General features: G+C 54.2%; 2 protein-coding genes across 2 annotated transcripts; both read right to left on the reverse strand.

The window, feature by feature from the left end:
• Positions 1-1,914: 1,914 nt before the first annotated feature.
• CALML4 (calmodulin like 4) lies at positions 1,915-5,517 on the reverse strand. Its single transcript, XM_066559129.1, has 5 exons — positions 5,332-5,517; positions 5,199-5,229; positions 3,718-3,858; positions 2,979-3,167; positions 1,915-2,253 (listed from the first exon to the last, which is right to left on the reverse strand). Exons 1-5 carry the CDS (start codon positions 5,332-5,334, stop codon positions 2,156-2,158), a joined length of 462 nt encoding a protein of 153 aa, XP_066415226.1. The 5' UTR covers positions 5,335-5,517; the 3' UTR covers positions 1,915-2,155.
• Positions 5,518-6,916: 1,399 nt separating this feature from the next.
• CLN6 (CLN6 transmembrane ER protein) lies at positions 6,917-15,649 on the reverse strand. Its single transcript, XM_066558580.1, has 7 exons — positions 15,553-15,649; positions 14,378-14,492; positions 13,749-13,847; positions 11,137-11,325; positions 10,053-10,108; positions 8,161-8,283; positions 6,917-7,322 (listed from the first exon to the last, which is right to left on the reverse strand). The coding sequence occupies exons 1-7, from the start codon at positions 15,633-15,635 to the stop codon at positions 7,034-7,036; spliced, it is 954 nt and encodes a 317-aa protein (XP_066414677.1). The 5' UTR covers positions 15,636-15,649; the 3' UTR covers positions 6,917-7,033.
• Between the last annotated feature and the right edge of the window lie 626 nt (positions 15,650-16,275).

Here is a 16,275-nt window from a genome sequence, read left to right on the forward strand (position 1 = left end):
CACTCACTCACGTGTGTCACACTCACACCTGGATGTGCACACGTGTGTCACACTCACACCTGGATGTGCACACGTGTGTCACCCTCATACCTGGGATGTGCACACGTGTGTCACACTCACACCTGGACGTGCACACGTGTGTCACACACCTGGATGTGCACACGTGTGTCACACACCTGGGATGTGCACTCACGTGTGTCACACTCACACCTGGGATGTGCACACGTGTGTCACTCTCACACCTGGGATGTGCACACGTGTGTCACACTCACACCTGGGATGTGCACTCACTCACGTGTGTCACACTCACATCTGGGATGTGCACACGTGTGTCACACTCACACCTGGACGTGCACACGTGTGTCACACACCTGGGATGTGCACACGTGTGTCACACTCACACCTGGATGTGCACACGTGTGTCACACTCACACCTGGACGTGCACACGTGTGTCACACACCTGGACGTGCACACGTGTGTCACACACCTGGGATGTGCACTCACTCGCGTGTCCCCGCAGCAGGAGCAGCTGCAGCTGCCTTGGAGCCCCTGTCCCGTCCTTTCAGAGCTGGAGATTCCCCCTGAGCCATCCCAGAGCCGCTCCTGCCCCTCCAGAGCGATGGAGCAGCAATTCCCCTTCCTCTCCCTGGAGGATTCCACAGCTGGGATGGTCCAAGAGTTCCTTGGATTCTCCAGGAGCTGCAGGGCCCAGGAGTGTGAGGAGAACGTGGTGAAAATTCATTCTTTGTTGCAGTTGAACATTTCAGGGTTTGAAGCTCATTTTAGTGGGAAAAAAATTTGGTTTAGCGGTGTGATTTTATTTTATTTTATTTTTTTAAACAGAATTTAGATTTCTAACAACTGAAAATCACTGGTGGTCCCCATAAGTGCTGCTGTTCATGAGTTAACAAAAGGCAAAAAGTGTAAATAAGGACAATATGAAAATGACCATGAATTCCATGAATGGAAAGCTCTCATCCATTGCCTTAAACCTTTTCTCTTCATTTTCCTTAGGGCATGCCAAACCAATCCATGGATTTACAAATGTACAGTAGCCCAATGTCAGTTTGTATAAAAGTACCGAGTGAAAATATTTATTATATGCATTGGAAAAAAAAGAAAAAACCAAACAAACCCCTGGTTTACCCACTGAATGTTCCTGTAGAAATCCTTCAATGTAATAAAAAGCATTCGGTTATTTTGTGTTTCCTGCGGGGGTAAAGTGGGAAGAGAGGGTTTTCCTGGGCGGTTTTGGGGCTGGGATGGGTTTTTTGGGATGATTTGGTGCTGCTGCTTTGTCCCAGGAATGGGTGCGAGGGGCGGCTCCTCCCTGGCAGCTTTGGGAATGTTTTCCCAGCCTGGAGCAATCCCAAGGGATTGGGAGCTGCTGTGTCGGCAGGAATGGGGAGGGATCAGGCCAGGGATGGATGGGAACGAATTCTCAAGGAATTCCAGGAATTCAAGGAATTCAGCTGCACAAACCAATCCTTTCCTGCTTCACCATCCCAGCTGTGAAACTTCCCAGCTGAATCCAGGGAGAGCTGCCTGAAATCCCAGACACCCCTTTGAGGAAGGCTCTGAGATCCAGGTGGGACAAAAACGAGGATCAGAGGGAATTTCATCAACCTGGAAAACGAGGATCAGAGGGGGTTTCATCAGTCTGGAGCTGGGGAGGCTTTTCCTGGTGTGGAAAAGGGGAATTTCCCTGGGGAGGTTTTTCCTTGGTGTGGAAAAGGGGAATTTCCCTGGCCCTGCTTTTCTTTTTTTCCCTGTTTTTCCTTTATGCAGACACCAAACACCTGCTGGGCTGTGCTGGATTCTTGGAAAACCAGGAGACCTTGACCATGAGTTCCTTCTGCCACAATCCTGACATTTAAATGCTTTTTAAAATGATTTTTTTACAGCTTGACACGTGTTGTCACATTCAGTTTATTTCAATAACAGTTATTATTGCTATAATAACAGATATATAAAATAATATTATTTCTTGTTTTTCCAGGAATCAGGGGGGAAACCTATGGAAGTGTCAGCACTAAATGAAGGCAAAATCAGGTTTTGAAAGGCAACTGATGGTTCCTGAGTCTGACTAGAAAGTGGGGAAAATAGAAATAAAAACCCTCCAGGTGCTGCTCTTAGCAAATCCCACTCTGGGTTTCAGTAGTCGACCGAGGGAAGGCAAATGAGGCGCACAAATTCCTCGTATTTGATGGTTCCATTTGGCCCAACTTTGGCTTCTTTTAGCAGGTCATCCACTGCAAAATGGGAAAATACCGTTGGGATGGGATATTTGGGGGTGTTGGGGTGTTCAGAAGGAAAGCAGCACTGCAGGATTTGGGGTCTGGGGGATTTTTGTTGGCCGTCGCCTCTGGGATCAGGTGAGAGTTTCAAACTGGCACCAATCAGCACCTGGATTTTAATTCCATGTAAAATTCTCCGCAGCAGGAATATCCATCTTTTTGAGTTCCACTGGGGGGAAAAAAAACCCCCACAAATTTAGTCCAGATGGGCTTTCGGGTTTATTGTCCCCCTCGGAGCCAAATTTCTGACAGACTGGAGGGGTTTGGGAGTTTTGCCTGGTTTTACTTTGGTGTCTCCTGGTGGCACAAGGCCCTTCCTTGTCCCAGAGGCAGCTGCAGAGGAGGAGAAGGAAAAGAGAGAAGGAAAGGGGAAAGGGAAGGGGAAAGAGGGAGGAAAGGAAAGGGAAGGGAAAGGGAAGGGAAAGGGAAGGGAAAGGGAAGGGAAAGGGAAGGGAAAAGGGAAAGGAAAAGGGAAAGGAAAGGAAAGGAAAGGAAAGGAAAGGAAAGGAAAAGGAAAAGGAAAAGGAAAAGGAAATTTGGTCCCAGTGGGAATTGCAGGTACCAAGGAAAGGGGAAAGGGAAGGAAAGGAAAGGGGAAAGGGAAGGAAAGGGAAGGGGAAAGGGAAGGAAAGGGAAGGAAAGGGAAAATGAAATTTGTTCCCAGTGGGAATTGCTGGCACCTTCCTCCTCGGAGAGCTTCTCCCCGAGCCGGGTGAGCTTGGCGCGCAGCTCGGGCACGGCGATCACTCCTCTCTTCTGCCGGTCAATCATGGCCAGGGCCCTCAGGATCTCCTCCTCGGGCTCCTCCTGCTTCATCTGCCTGTACATGATGTTCAGGAAGGTGGAGAAGTCCAGCTCCGCGTTCCTGTCTGGGAAAGGAAGGGCAGATCCTTTGGGAACGGCTCCGTTTGGGGGCTGGATCCAGGCCAAACGCTCCCCTCCTCCTGCCCCAGTTCCCTCTCCTGGGGATTCTTCTCCCTGACCTTGGGCATCTGGATCAGGGCATGTCACAACCGGGGTTTTTCTCCTAAATCCCCATTTATAACTCTGTTCAATTTCTACTCTGAACTCAGATCCTGATTTTTTAATTCCCTCCCCCAGCGACCTGATCTCACAATTCCTTGATTTTTGTGCTTTGTTTTTCCCACAGATCTTCAGCTGAACATCTTTCTGTGCTCTTCCACCTCTGTTGGTTGGCCCGGACAGCCTCCCACCCTCCAAATCCATATTAAATGTTTGTCTCCTGCTTTTTTAGGGATTTTAATGGCGCTGTTTTGATCCGTGGGCTGGATTTAACACATCCCAACAGCTTCTGGAGACTGCTCTGGGTGCACGTTCCCTCCTGGAACATCCCAGCTCCAAGAACATGGATTTTTTCCACGTTTAATCCCCGTTTTGGTGGCTGTGCAGGTCGCTCACCAATCCTGTGCAGCTGCAGGTGTCTCTGCACCTCTCCCGGCGTGGGGCTGGCTCCCAGGCACCTCATCACTGCCAGCAGGTCCGAGGCTTTGATCTTCCCTTTTTGTTTCTTGTCGTACAGGGAAAAACATTCCTTGAACTCTAATTAAGAACCAAAGCTGGGTCAGCGGGCAGGATCCCATTGAGCCCCGCTCCGGGCCGGGCAGGATTCCAGCCGGGATCCGCTGTCGGCCCCGGGGGTGTCGCCTTTCCACCAGGGTGATGGGCACGGGAGGGGCGATCGGGGGAATTAAGGGCAATTAAAACCCCGAGCGGCGCCAACTGGGGCCCTCCAGGCTGAGGAAGCGCGGCTGGGAGGGGAAAAGGGCTGGGAAAGGGGAGGGTTTTGGTTAAAAGTGCTTTTCTTGCCTTGGTGGGGTGAGAGAGGGGGGAGAGGAGGCTGAAGGAGGGACGGGGAGGATGATGGAGGGGGAGGAAGGGAAGGAAAAAAGAGAAGAGGAAGAAGGAAAAGAGGAAGGAAAAGAAAGTAGAAGGAAAAGAGGAAGGAGGGGAAGAAGGAAACGAAAGAAGAAGGAAAAGGAAGGAGGAGAGGAGAGGATGCTGGAGGGGGAGGATGCTGGAGGATGTTGCCGGTGGAATATTTTGGGGATGGAATATTTTGGGGATGGAATATTTTGGAGGTGGAGGCCGCCGAGTTCCCCCCCTCGCTCCCTCTCCCGCAGCCCCGCCCGGCTGCAGCTGACCCAGATCCGGCCGGGCTCTCCCCGCTTCCCACCCCGCTCCCTCCCGCTGCAGAAACCCAGCCTGGGCTGGTGCCATCCCCGTCCTTGTCCCCTCTGTCCCCAGCCCTCGCTGCTGGGGCGGCTGCACCGGGCCGGGGGTGTCCCGGGGGTGCCCCGAGGATGCTCCGGGGGTGCCCGTGGGCGCCGTGGCCTCCCCTGGCCCGGCCGCCGCCTCCGCTCGCCAATCCCTCGGCGGAGCTGATCAGATTTGCATTAATACTCTCATTAATACTCTCATTAATACTCTCATTAATATCCTTATTTCAGCTTCCTTCGGCCGTTCCCGCAGCAATCCCAGCCGCGGGCGCGGCTCCCCTTTCCCAGTGGGAATTTGGATCTCCTGCGTCGCCTCCTTCCTCCTCCTCCTCCTCCTCCTCCTCCTCCTCCTCCTCCTCTTCCTCTCCCTCTCCTCCTCTCCCACGGCCCGAGCCCCCCAGGACGGGCCTGAGCCCCCGGCATTCCCGGGCTGTTTTCCTGGGAATGGGCAGCGGCTGCTCCCCTCCCGGCTGCTCTTGCCCTGCAGAATTTCCCTGGAATTTGGGAGATTTCCCTGTTTTCCCAGGCAGCAGATCCGGGAGAGCCGGGACTGAGGGACAGCGAGCCCAGACTGAGACACTTAGGGGGGAAAACGCCATTTTAATATAAATGTAAATTTAATCTCGCTAATTGACGCCCGAAGCGGAGCAAACCCGTACCTACCATTAATTTGATCCTGGGACAGAAACTTTGCCTGGAGCAGGAACGGAGACAAAAAAAGAAACAAAACCGAGAAGCTTTAAAATGAGATTTGGGGGCGCAGAGGGGCCCGGCGGAGCCCGCACGCGTCACTCACCATGGTTTTGGGGACAATCCCTGGGATTTGGGGTCCCGGCGGGAGCGGAGGCGGCTGCTGCCACTTTTGTTCGGGGCCAAAGTCCGGCCGGGCGGGCGGAGGCTGTAATAAATACCCGCTGCCATGGCTACGGGGCTGAGCCGGCCGCCTCCTGCTCCTGCTCTTGTTCTGCTCCTGCTCCTGCTCCGCTTCTGTTCCTGTTCCTGTTCCTGCTCCTGTTCCTGCTCCGCTCCTGTTCCTGCTCCGCTCCTGTTCCTGTTCCTGCTCTGCTCCTGCTCCTGTTTCTGCTCCTGTTCCTGCTCTGTTCCTGTTCCTGCTCCGCTCCTGTTCCTGCTCCGCTCCTGTTCCTGCTCCGCTCCTGCTCCTGCTCCTGCTCTGCTCCTGTTCCTGCTCCTGTTCCTGCTCCTGTTCCTGTTCCTGCTCCGTTCCTGCTCCTGTTCCTGCTCCTGCTCCTGTTCCTGCTCCGTTCCTGCTCTGCTCCTGCTCCGTTCCTGCTCCTGCTCCGTTCCTGCTCTGCTCCTGTTCCTGCTCCTGCTCCTGCTCTGCTCCCGTTCCTGCTCCTGTTCCTGCTCCTGCTCCTGTTCCTGCTCCGTTCCTGCTCCTGCTCCTGTTCCTGCTCCTGCTGGAAAAGCCATTTCCCAGCCTCGGGATGGGGCTTTGCGCCTCTTTGGGGCCCCAAAACCCCGTGTATGATCGTCCCAAAGAAGCACACCTGGCACTGAGCTTGGCTGCTGGGAGAGGAGGAGGAGGAGAATGCAAAAATCTAAAAATTCCAAAAGAAAAAGATTCCAAAATCCAAAATTCCAAAAATTCCCAAATAAAAAAAAAAATCCAAAAATTAAGAAAATAAAAAATTCCAAAATAAAAAAAAATCAAAAAATTAAAAAAAATTCAAAAAAATTCAAAATGCAAAGAAATTAAAAAAAAAAAAAATCTCAAAAGGCTCTGGAGAAGGGTGAGGGGGATTTCTGGATCTGCAGGAGGATTTGTAGGGAAGGGGTTTGTTTTTATCCTGAATTTCACCCGCAGATTTCCTCCTCCCACCACTGGAGCTGGAGCTGCATCCCCGGGGCAGCCTCAGCTGCTCAGCCTGGCTCCCCTTTCGGGCAGGTTTTGGGGAATTCTCAGGGATCCTCGTGTCTGACAGCAGAAAGTGCTGGGGCAGAGATCCTCGGAGTTCTTGATGGATTCTGGGGCGGTTTTGGGGAATTCTGAGGAATTCTCACCCCCTGAGTGAGAGCTGGTGGTGTTGGTGCAGAGATTCTGGGAGGTCCCCCTGCCCGATGGATTTTGGGGCTGTTTGTGGGGAATCTGCCCTTTTGTGAGAGCAGAAGGTGTAGGAGCACAGACCCCTGGAGTTCCCCCTCTTCCTGACGGATTTTGGGTTGTTTTGTGGGGAATTTGCCCTTTTGTGAGAGCTGGCAGTGCTGGTGCACAGACCCCTGGAGTTTCCCTCCTTCCTGATGGATTTTGGGGCCATTTGTGGGGAATTGGCCTCTCCTGCCCGTTCTTGTGCTCAGCAGTGAGAGTGAGTTAATTAACTTTAATGAATCCCCTCCCTGACCAGCCATAATCACCACACAGCCACCATCACTCAGGAATTTATTGGAAACACGTGAATCTACATTAGAAAAACTAGATTTCTTCTTCTTCTTTTTTTTTTTTTTTTTTTTAATTCCCCCCCCTCAAAAATATCAAAAGCTTAGAAACTGCCCTTGGCTGCGTGCAGGTTGTTCATGTGCAGGGTGTAGAAGGCCCAGGGCTCGGGGATGTAAATCACCCCCGGGTACTTTTTCCGGAGGATTTTGTCATTCCAGAGCCAGCCCACCCAGGCTGCGATGAGGAGCAGGGTGATGATGAAGGAGAGGAAGAGGAAGAGCCCGTTGCTGTCCAGCACCAGCCCCTTGCGCCGCTGGTGCATCACCAGGGCCATCATGGCGAAGAAGGTGAAGATGTAGAGGATGAAGATCTGGCCCTCGGTCACCAGGTACCTGCGGGGAGAATTCCTGGGGATCCCGGGCTGCTGGGAGAGCGTCCCCAGCTCCTCTGGGACCACAGGGAGAGCATTCCCAGCTGTTCTGGGATCAGTTCTGATCCTGGGATCACAGGGAGAGCGTTCCCAGCTTTTCTGGGATCAGTGGTGAGCCAGGCAGGGAGAGCATTCCCAGCTGCTTTGCAATCACTGGTGATCACAGAACCCACAGGGAGAGCATTCCCAGCTTTTTTGGGATCAGTTTTGATCCTGGGATCACAAGGAGAAGCATTCCCAGCTCTTTTGGGATCAATGGTATCCTGGGATCACAGGGAAAGTATTCCCAGCTTTTATGGGATCAGTTTTGATCCTGGGATCACAGGGAGAGTGTTCCCAGCTTTTCTGGGATCAGTGGTGATCTTGGAATGCAGGGAAAGCATTCCCAGCTTTTTTGGGATCAGTGGTGATCCTGGGATCATAGGGAGAGCACTCTCAGCTCTTCTGGGATCAGTTTTGATCCTGGGACTACAGGGAGAGCATTCTCAGCTCTTCTGGGATCAGTTTTGATCCTGGGATCACAGGGAGAGCATTCCCAGCTTTTTTGGGATCAGTTTTGATCCTGGGATCACAGGGAGAGCATTCCCAGCTGTTCTGGGATCAGTTTTGATCCTGGGATCACAGGGAGAGCATTCCCAGCTGTTCTGGGATCAGTTTTGATCCTGGGATCACAGGGAGAGCGTTCCCAGCCCTGCAGAGCAAAAGCTGCCCTGGGGAGCCCTGGGGGGAATGGAGCAGCTCTTCCTGGAGTATTCCTGGAATATTCCTGTGGAATTCCCTCCCCACCCCGAGGGACTCACCAGTAGTAGAGGCTGCTGGGCCCCACCAGGAGCAGGGCAGCCAGGGGCATCCGGCTCTGCTCCGCCGCGGGCGTGAAGCAGCCGGTGAAATAAATGAACAGGATCAGGAAAAACGGGATGTACCTGGAAAAACCAGCAATTCCCAGAGCTGGGACGAGCCTGGAAGGGATTGGAACTCCCCCAGGTCCACCCCACACCCAGAGCTGCTCCTGTGCTGAGCCTGGGGAAGGAGCAGCTGTGGGATTCCTGCTGCTGCTGTGGGATTCCTGCTGCTGTGGGATTCCCTGCTCAGGGATTCCTGCTGTGTTGGGATTCCCTGCTTAGGGATTCCCTGCTGCTGTGGGATTCCTGCTGCTGCTGTGGGATTCCCTGTTCAGAGATTCCTGCTGCTGCTGTGGGATTCCTGCTGCTGCTGTGGGATTCCTGCTGCTGCTGTGGGATTCCTGCTGCTGCTGTGGGATTCCCTGCTCAGGGATTCCCTGCTGCTGTGGGATTCCTGCTGCTGTGGGATTCCCTGCTCAGGGATTTCCTGCTGCTGTGGGATTCCTGCTGCCTCCCCGGGGCACAGAAGGGCTGGGCAGGGGCTGGGCCCGTCCTGGGCTCTGCAGATCCAGAGAATTCCCAGCCTGGGGCAGGAAAAGCCCGGATTTGCTGATGAAGGCAAAGCTGGGTTCCAGCTACCTTGGACAATTCCAGCAGGGCATTCCCAGGCTCCTGTGCTCCTGGAATATGGATCAGGATTCCTAAACCCCCCCAGAGCTCTTCATCACTTCAAAGGGCTCCAAAGAATGGGGTTTGCTCCTTCCCAGCACTCCAGGGACCCCAAATCAGGCAGGAGAGATTTCCCCAGGATCATCCAGAGGTGGCCCAGGCCCAGCCAGGCCTTTCTGGGGTCTCTCTTGGGGTGTTTGGGGTGTTTGGGATGCTTGGGGTGTTTGTTGGGGATGTTTGGGGATATTTGGGGTGTTTGTTTGGGGATATTTGGGGATATTTGGGGTATTTGGGCTGTTTGGGATGTTTGGAATGCTTGGGGTGTTTGTTGGGGATGTTTGGGGATATTTGGGGTGTTTGGGCTGTTTGGGGATATTTGGGGTGTTTGTTAGGGATGTTTGGGGATATTTGGGGTGTTTGTTTGGGGCGTTTGGGGATATTTGGGGTGTTTGTTTGGGGTGGTTGGGGATATTTGGGGTGTTTGTCTGGGGCGTTTGGGGATATTTGGGGTGTTTGTCTGGGGCGTTTGGGGATATTTGGGGTGTTTGTCTGGGGCGTTTGGGGATATTTGGGGTGTTTGTTTGGGGCGTTTGGGGATATTTGGGGTGTTTGGGGTGTTTGGGCTGTTTGGGATGTTTGGGGATATTTGGGGTGTTTGTCTGGGGTGTTTGGGGATATTTGGGGTGTTTGTCTGGGGTGTTTGGGGATATTTGGGGTGTTTGTCTGGGGCGTTTGGGGATATTTGGGGTGTTTGTCTGGGGCGTTTGGGGATATTTGGGGTGTTTGTTTGGGGTGTTTGGGGATATTTGGGGTGTTTGTCTGGGGCGTTTGGGGATATTTGGGGTGTTTGTCTGGGGCGTTTGGGGATATTTGGGGTGTTTGTTTGGGGTGTTTGGGGCACACCTGGGGGTGCTGGCAGCCAGGAGGAACCAGGAGGAACCTTCTGTCCACCCCTGGAAGGACAAGCTGTTCCTCTGTCCCTCCAATCCCAAAATATCCCTGAGCAGAGGGGATTTTCCAGCGATTGCCAGCTCCACCCTAATCTGGATCCTAATCCTAATCCAGCCCTGGCCAGCAGAACATTATCCCCAGCCAGCTCTGGCTCAGGGGTTTTGGTTTTTTTTCCACTTTAAGCTCTGCCCTTCCCCCTGTGCCATCCCATGATCTCTGGACCCGCTCACCACATGGAGTGCCCCAAGTACTCGTCGTAGTAGTAGAGCAGCTCGAAGGAATCGATCTGTGAAGGACACAGGGGTGAGAATCCCCGTCAGCAAACCAGGGAACCCCAAACAGCTCCATCATTCATAAATGCCAGAAATGCCTGAACCCAGCCCAGCCCCTTACCCAGGTCATTCATAAATTCAGGATTTAGAAACGCTTCAGTTCAGCTCAGCTCCTCACCAGAGTCTCAGGTTTGAGGTTCCTTTATCATTTATAAATTCAGATTTTACAAACCCAGCTCAGCCCCTAACCAAAATCTCTGGCTTAAGGTTCCTTTATAATTTGTAAATTCAGATTTTCGAACCCAGCTCAGCCTCTTATCAAGGTCTCAGGCTCAAGGTTCCTCTATCATTTATAAATTCAGATTTCAGAGCCCACTGAGCTCCTTACCAGGGTCTGAGGTTTGAGGTTCCTTTATAATTTATAAATTCAGATTTTAGAAATGCTTGAGCCCAGCTCAGCCTTTATCATTTATAAATTCGGATTTTAGAACCCAGCTCAGCCTCTCACCAAGGTCCCAGGTCTGAGGTTCTTTATCATTTATAAATTCAGATTTTACAAACCCAGCTCAGCCCCTTACCAAAATCTCTGTCTTGAGGCTCCTTTATAATTTGTAAATTCAGATTTTAGATCCCAGCTCAGCCTCTCACCAAGGTCTCAGGTTTGGTGTTCCTTTACCATTTATGAACTCAGATTTCAGAGCCCAGCTGAGCCAGGTTTGAGGTTCCTTTGCCATTTATAAATTCAGATTTCAGAAGCCAGCTCAGCCCCTCAAGAGGTCTCAGGTTTGAAGTTCTTTTATCATTTACGAATTCAGAATTTACTAACCCAGCTGAGGCCTCATCAGGATCTCAGCTTTGAGGTCCATTTATAAATTCAGGTTTCAGATCCCAGCTGGGGCCTCACCAGGGTCTCAGGTTTGAGGTTCCTTTCCCATTTACAAATTCAGATTTTACAAACCCAGCTGAGCCTCACCAGGGTCTCAGGTTTGAGGTTCCTTCCCCATTTACAAACTCGGGTTTTACAAACCCCTGTGAGCCTCACCAGGGTCTCAGGTTTGAGGTTCCTGATGATGGGGTTCTCCCTGACAGACAGGTGGTGCTGGTACCCGCTGAAGATCAGCCGGTGGTTCACCGAGTCTCCCACCAGGTGGATGCTGGCGCCCATCACGAAGGTGATGATGCTGACGTAGACCATGGACCTGGGCAGGGTCTTGGGGGACCTCTCGATGAGCTGCAGGCACAGGGAGGCTGTGAGGAGGAGGAGCAGCAGGACATGGCAGCTCCTGCCCTCGCTGGGTTTTGGGGTTTTTTTTTGTCAGAGCGCTCAGAAATTCATCACCAAAAACCCCAAAATATCCTGAGTTCGAAGGGACCCAAAGCAATCATCAAGTCTGGCTCCTGAGTGAACTCATATTGGGGTCAAAGGCACAGGTTTTGTGTCTTTAGCACCAGGAGCTGATAGAGTTAGGCTGTGCTGAAGAGAATGGATTGCTTCCTGCAGGTAAGGCACCTGTATCTCACCACAATCACCAAAATCCAGTTCCAGGCACTCTGCCTTTCACTGAAAGTTGCTACCAAAACAGATCCCCAGAGTTTCATGTCATAACAGCAACAGATAGCCTTGGTTCATCGGGATAGGAATTAGAAATGGCATTAAATGTAATTTTAAATGAACCCAAGCTAAATATTCCAAGACAAATATTGTCATTCTGCCAGGCTGCTTCAAATCAAGTGTTACAGGCCTGGTTTTCAGCACTGGCCCTTAGGTTTTAAAGGTACAAACTCAGCAAAGTTCAGCCAATCCCCTTTTCTCAAAGATGTAACAACCTGTCCTGGCTTTGGGTAACTCTGGGAGGAAAACCCCTAAAAGGATTTCTGCTGCTTTCAACCCCAAGAGTTCCTTTGGTTCGCTCTTATCGGGGTTTCCTCATTAAAGGCCGTGGTTCTCCTGCCTCTGGAGATGATTGGGAGGTTGATGTGCCCTCCAGTGGCAGCAGAGCCTCCAGCACAGAGCTCCTCACGCTTCCCACCCTGTCTGGACACTTCAGGATCCCCCAGGTGAACATTTTGGGGTCCTGTTCCCTTTCCTCCCCATGGAATGGGATTCAGCTCCACAGAAGAGCTTCAGGATCGCCCAGGTGAACATTCTGGGGTTCTGTTCCATTTCCTCCCCATGGAATGGGATTCAGCTCCACAGAAGAGCTTCAGGACACTTCAGGATCCCCCAGGTGAACATTTTGGGGTCCTGTTCCGTTTCCTCCCCATGGAACAGGACTCAGCTCCACAGAAGAGCTTCAGGACACTTCAGGATCGCCCAGGTGAACATTTTGGGGTCCTGTTCTGTTTCCTCCCCATGGAACAGGACTCAGCTCCCCACAGTTTGACCCCACAGCCAGGAGGAGCCACAAAACCACTCGGGGCAATTCCTGGGCACCACTTTCAGTGCTGGGCTCTCTGCCTGCCCCATCTCGAGCACCTGAGGCTGGCTCAAGCCTTGGGACCGCAGCAGGAATTTTGGGATGCAGCTCCACACTCAGCTTGCACAGCAGGGAAGAGCTCCCGAGGCGGATCCCAGCTCCAGGAGTTTTCCAGCTTTGGCTGGGTCAGCCCTGGGATCAGCCAGCCCCCCCCCCCTCCCTAAATCAGCTTTGCAGCCCTCCCCAAGCAGGGAAAAGCTCCTTATTTGTGTTTAATTTTGACCTTATTTGGGTTTAATTTGGAGGCTTAACTTTCCCTTCCCCTGAAGCCGGGGCACGGACGTCACAGGAGGACAAGGAGAGCACAAGGTCCTGGAGGGGACAGGAGGGTGGGACACGTCCCTGGGCCAGGGAAATGCATCCTGGATCTTCCTGTGGGTGAGCCCTGCAGAAATCACCTGGGAAGGGTCAGCTCCCACGTCCTGGATATTCCCTTTTTGCCCCCAGCCTTGAAATCCTCCCGGAATATCGAGAGGGAATCGTTTCCACCGCAGGCTGTAATTCAACTCCCAGCTAGTGAAGGTTAAAATACATTTATAATTGCTTTCTCCTGAAGTGTTTAATGGGAAAAGATTCCTAACGATCAGACAGGATTTCACCTCATGAATGGTTTATGGGATCCAGAGGTTGGCAGCTGGAGCCAGATAAATTCCAGTGTCAAAGATCAAGTGGAATTAAGCTCTGAACAATTCAGAAAATCCGCTCTGCTTCCAGCTGCCTTTTAAGCCAAAGGTTGATGTTGTCCTAAAAAATATCATTTGGGAACAGGGCTCTGACCACTCCTGAAGCCAGAATTCCAGGGGGAAGTGATTTGCTTTGGATATGCAGGAAATTGAAGCGCCCTTTAAAAGGTGGCACCACAAATCCCTCCTGGAGTGGGAAACTCCTCCTTGCTGGAAGGAATTTGGGAATAACCAACATCCTAAAATCCTCTGAGCCTCTGCAAAACCGGGAATGGAAAACCCCTGAACATTCCCAGGTTTAACTTCAGCTCTGACTCCTCCTGGAGCCAGAATTCCAGGGGGATTTGCTCTGGACAGGCAGGAAATTGAGGTGGCATCACAAATCCTCTGGACTCTTCCTTACTGACAGCAATTTGGGAACAACCAACACCCTCAAAACCTCTGAAACTTTACAAAATTGGGAACGGGGAACCCCTGGGCATTGCCAGGGTTACCTTCAGCAGCAGGAAGGGGGTGATAACGTTGTAAGCCATGTGGAAATAATCTCCAGCGCTGGGTTTGTTCAGAGGAAACCATTCCAGAGGGAGGATGATCTGAGGAGAGAGGGAAGAGCAGCACATCAGCGATCATGGGAGAGGGAAAACGTTGGGATTGCTCGGGAATGCTCAGCTGGGTTCAGGATTTCCCGGGAATGCTTCAGCTGGGCAGGGACCACACTGGGCAGCTCATCTTGGAGCAAACTTCCCACAAATCACCCTCTGGCAGTTTCCACTCCCAGCCCTGCCCGGTGCTGGCAAGCCGTGGGGTCAAGGAAGGCATTTGGGATTCCTGGATCTTCCTGGACCTTCTGCCAGCTTCCAGCTTGAAAAAATTCCATTGAAGTGCAATGGCCACTCCTGGAAGCAGCAGCCCCAAGCTCTGGGATACAGGCGAGGAATGGGGAAGAGCAGGAGGAACCTCCCAGGTGTGAAACAAAGGTGTGGGAGAGGGGACAGGGAACAGAGACTGGAGCTGGCTTGGCCCCAGTGCCACCAGAGCAGGGCAGTGGTCCCAGCTCCTCCAGGACCCCGCCCTGGCGCAGGGGACAGCCCTGGGGGCCCCCTGGCCGTGTCCCCTCACTCACCATGGCTATGGGGCGCCCGAAATCCAGCACCCAGTTCTGCAGGGTGAAGTAGAACCACAGGTCCAGGTGGAACGGGGACGTCTTGAAGGTGTCCTCGGCCTTCCCTGCCCCATGCCTGGAGGGGACAGAGGGACACGGAGCCCTGGAGCAGCTCTGGGAGGGCGCAGAGCTGTCACCCCAGGCCAGAGCTGCGCTTCCCTGGCTCTGGGAGCTGCGGGATAACAAAGCTGGGCAGCAGGCAGGACAGGAGAGCACAGAGCTGTCGCCGTCCCTGACCCGTCCCCGTGGGGAGGCTCCTCCTGGTCTCTTCAGCAAGGTGAAAAGTGCTGAATTAAGTGCAACTATTTTTAACTTTTGCATGATGAAGCAAAATCCCAACTCCCAGGAGTTGAGCCGAGGGCTGAAAATGCGGCGCTGCCCGGAGGAATTCCAGCACCGGGATGCTCGGGATGCAGCGTCACCCTCAGCTCCTGCTCCCAGCACCCTCTGCCTCCACCGAGGATCCAACCCCGAGGATCCAACCCCCACGGAGCCTTTCCGTGAGATGCCCCCCCAGCACCTCTGGGCCTTCACCTCCCTGCAGGATCAATGCCTCTCCTGGTGCCCAGACCAGAACGGGATCAGCTGGAGCAGCCCCGAGCTTGGGCTGCCCATGGTCCAAAGTCCATGGAAGTGTCCCTGCCCATGGACCAACAGGATCTTTAGGGTCCCTTGCACCTCAAACCACTCTGGGATGACTCAACGAACCCCGAGAGCTGGAGGGTGAGGATGGGGTACCATGGAAGAGCTGGGAATGCTGCAGTTCCCTGGAAGAGCCTGCCAAACCCTGGATCGGCTGGGATAACCCAGGTACGCCGGGATGCCAGGGATAAAGCCGAGAGGGGGAACCCTGGGGGACCCCAACCCTCGGGATATCTGGGACCCTGAGCCTGGGGAGATATCCCGGACCCCAACCCTGGGGATATCCCGGACCCCAGTCCTCGGGATATCCCGGATCCCGACCCAAACGACGCTCCGGACCCCGCAGCACCCGCGGGTGGTACCCGGGAAGGGCCGGGCTGTCCCGGGGGGTTCGGGTCGGGCCGATCCGGGGGGGTTGGATGCGGTGAGGATCCCCAGTGAGCCCGGGGTGGATTTTCCCGTTCCCGGCCCCCCCGAGCCCCGGCCGCGCTCACCTGCCCGGGTAGAGCGGCCCGGCGGGCGGGGGCGAGCCCGGGGCCGCGGCCGGGAAGGGCCGGCGCCGCGCCGAGCCCTGCATCCGCCCGGCCCGGGGCTCCCGGCGCCGCTGCCGGGGCCGCTGCCGCTGCTGTGGCGGTGCCGGTGCCGATCCCGCTGCCGGGAGCTCCCGGCCCGGCCCGCGGAGCAGCGGCGGCTGCGCGGGGGCGGCCCCGGGCCCGCCCGGCGGGGCGGGGGCAGCGCCGGCCGCGCTGCTCCGGTTCAGCCCCGGCCCGGCCGCAGCGCGGCCCGGGAGAGCGGCGGGGCCGGGATGGCCCCGGCTGGGATGGGCGCAGCGGAATGGTCGGGCCGCGATCAGAGGGGAATCCCCCGCATCCTCGGGCAGGGAACGCTCCGGGCATTCCGTGCCGAGCCATCGCTCCGAGCCCCGGCTTCACTGCGAACGAGGAGCTGGAGCTCTCCGTGGGCCTGGCCACGCTGCTTTTCCCGAGTTGCCATTGCCCTGGGTTATTCGCAGTGGGTGCCCCCGCTCTGTTCGCTGCCTGCTCTCGGTTTTGGCCGGATAAATCCATCGGGATGGGGTCGCGCCCAGGCAGGGAGGGATTCGCAGCTTTCAGGGCTGACTTTGCACTCGCTGGGGTTTGGAGTTTTGGGTCTAAATCGGAAGGTGCATCCTGCCATGGGCAGGGATATTTTCCCAGGATTATCCCAGGTTAACCTGT

The sequence above is a fragment of the Molothrus aeneus genome, chromosome 13 (genome assembly GCF_037042795.1).
Source record: "Molothrus aeneus isolate 106 chromosome 13, BPBGC_Maene_1.0, whole genome shotgun sequence".
In the NCBI taxonomy this organism is placed as follows: Eukaryota; Metazoa; Chordata; class Aves; order Passeriformes; family Icteridae; genus Molothrus; species Molothrus aeneus.

Bases quoted from the DNA above. Each gene is read 5' to 3' on its own strand.
- CALML4 (XM_066559129.1), bottom strand. The intron at 3,859-5,198 runs GTAGGTACGGGT...GTTCTTAATTAG, and splicing joins GTCCCAGGATCAAATTAATG to AGTTCAAGGAATGTTTTTCC. The intron at 2,254-2,978 runs GTGCCAGCAATT...CCCATTTTGCAG, and splicing joins GAAGCTCTCCGAGGAGGAAG to TGGATGACCTGCTAAAAGAA.
- CLN6 (XM_066558580.1), bottom strand. From the start codon at position 15,635: ATGCAGGGCTCGGCGCGGCGCCGGCCCTTCCCGGCCGCGGCCCCGGGC. The intron at 13,848-14,377 runs GTGAGTGAGGGG...CTCTCTCCTCAG, and splicing joins TCGGGCGCCCCATAGCCATG to ATCATCCTCCCTCTGGAATG. The intron at 8,284-10,052 runs GTGAGCGGGTCC...TGGTTTTTCCAG, and splicing joins TACTTGGGGCACTCCATGTG to GTACATCCCGTTTTTCCTGA.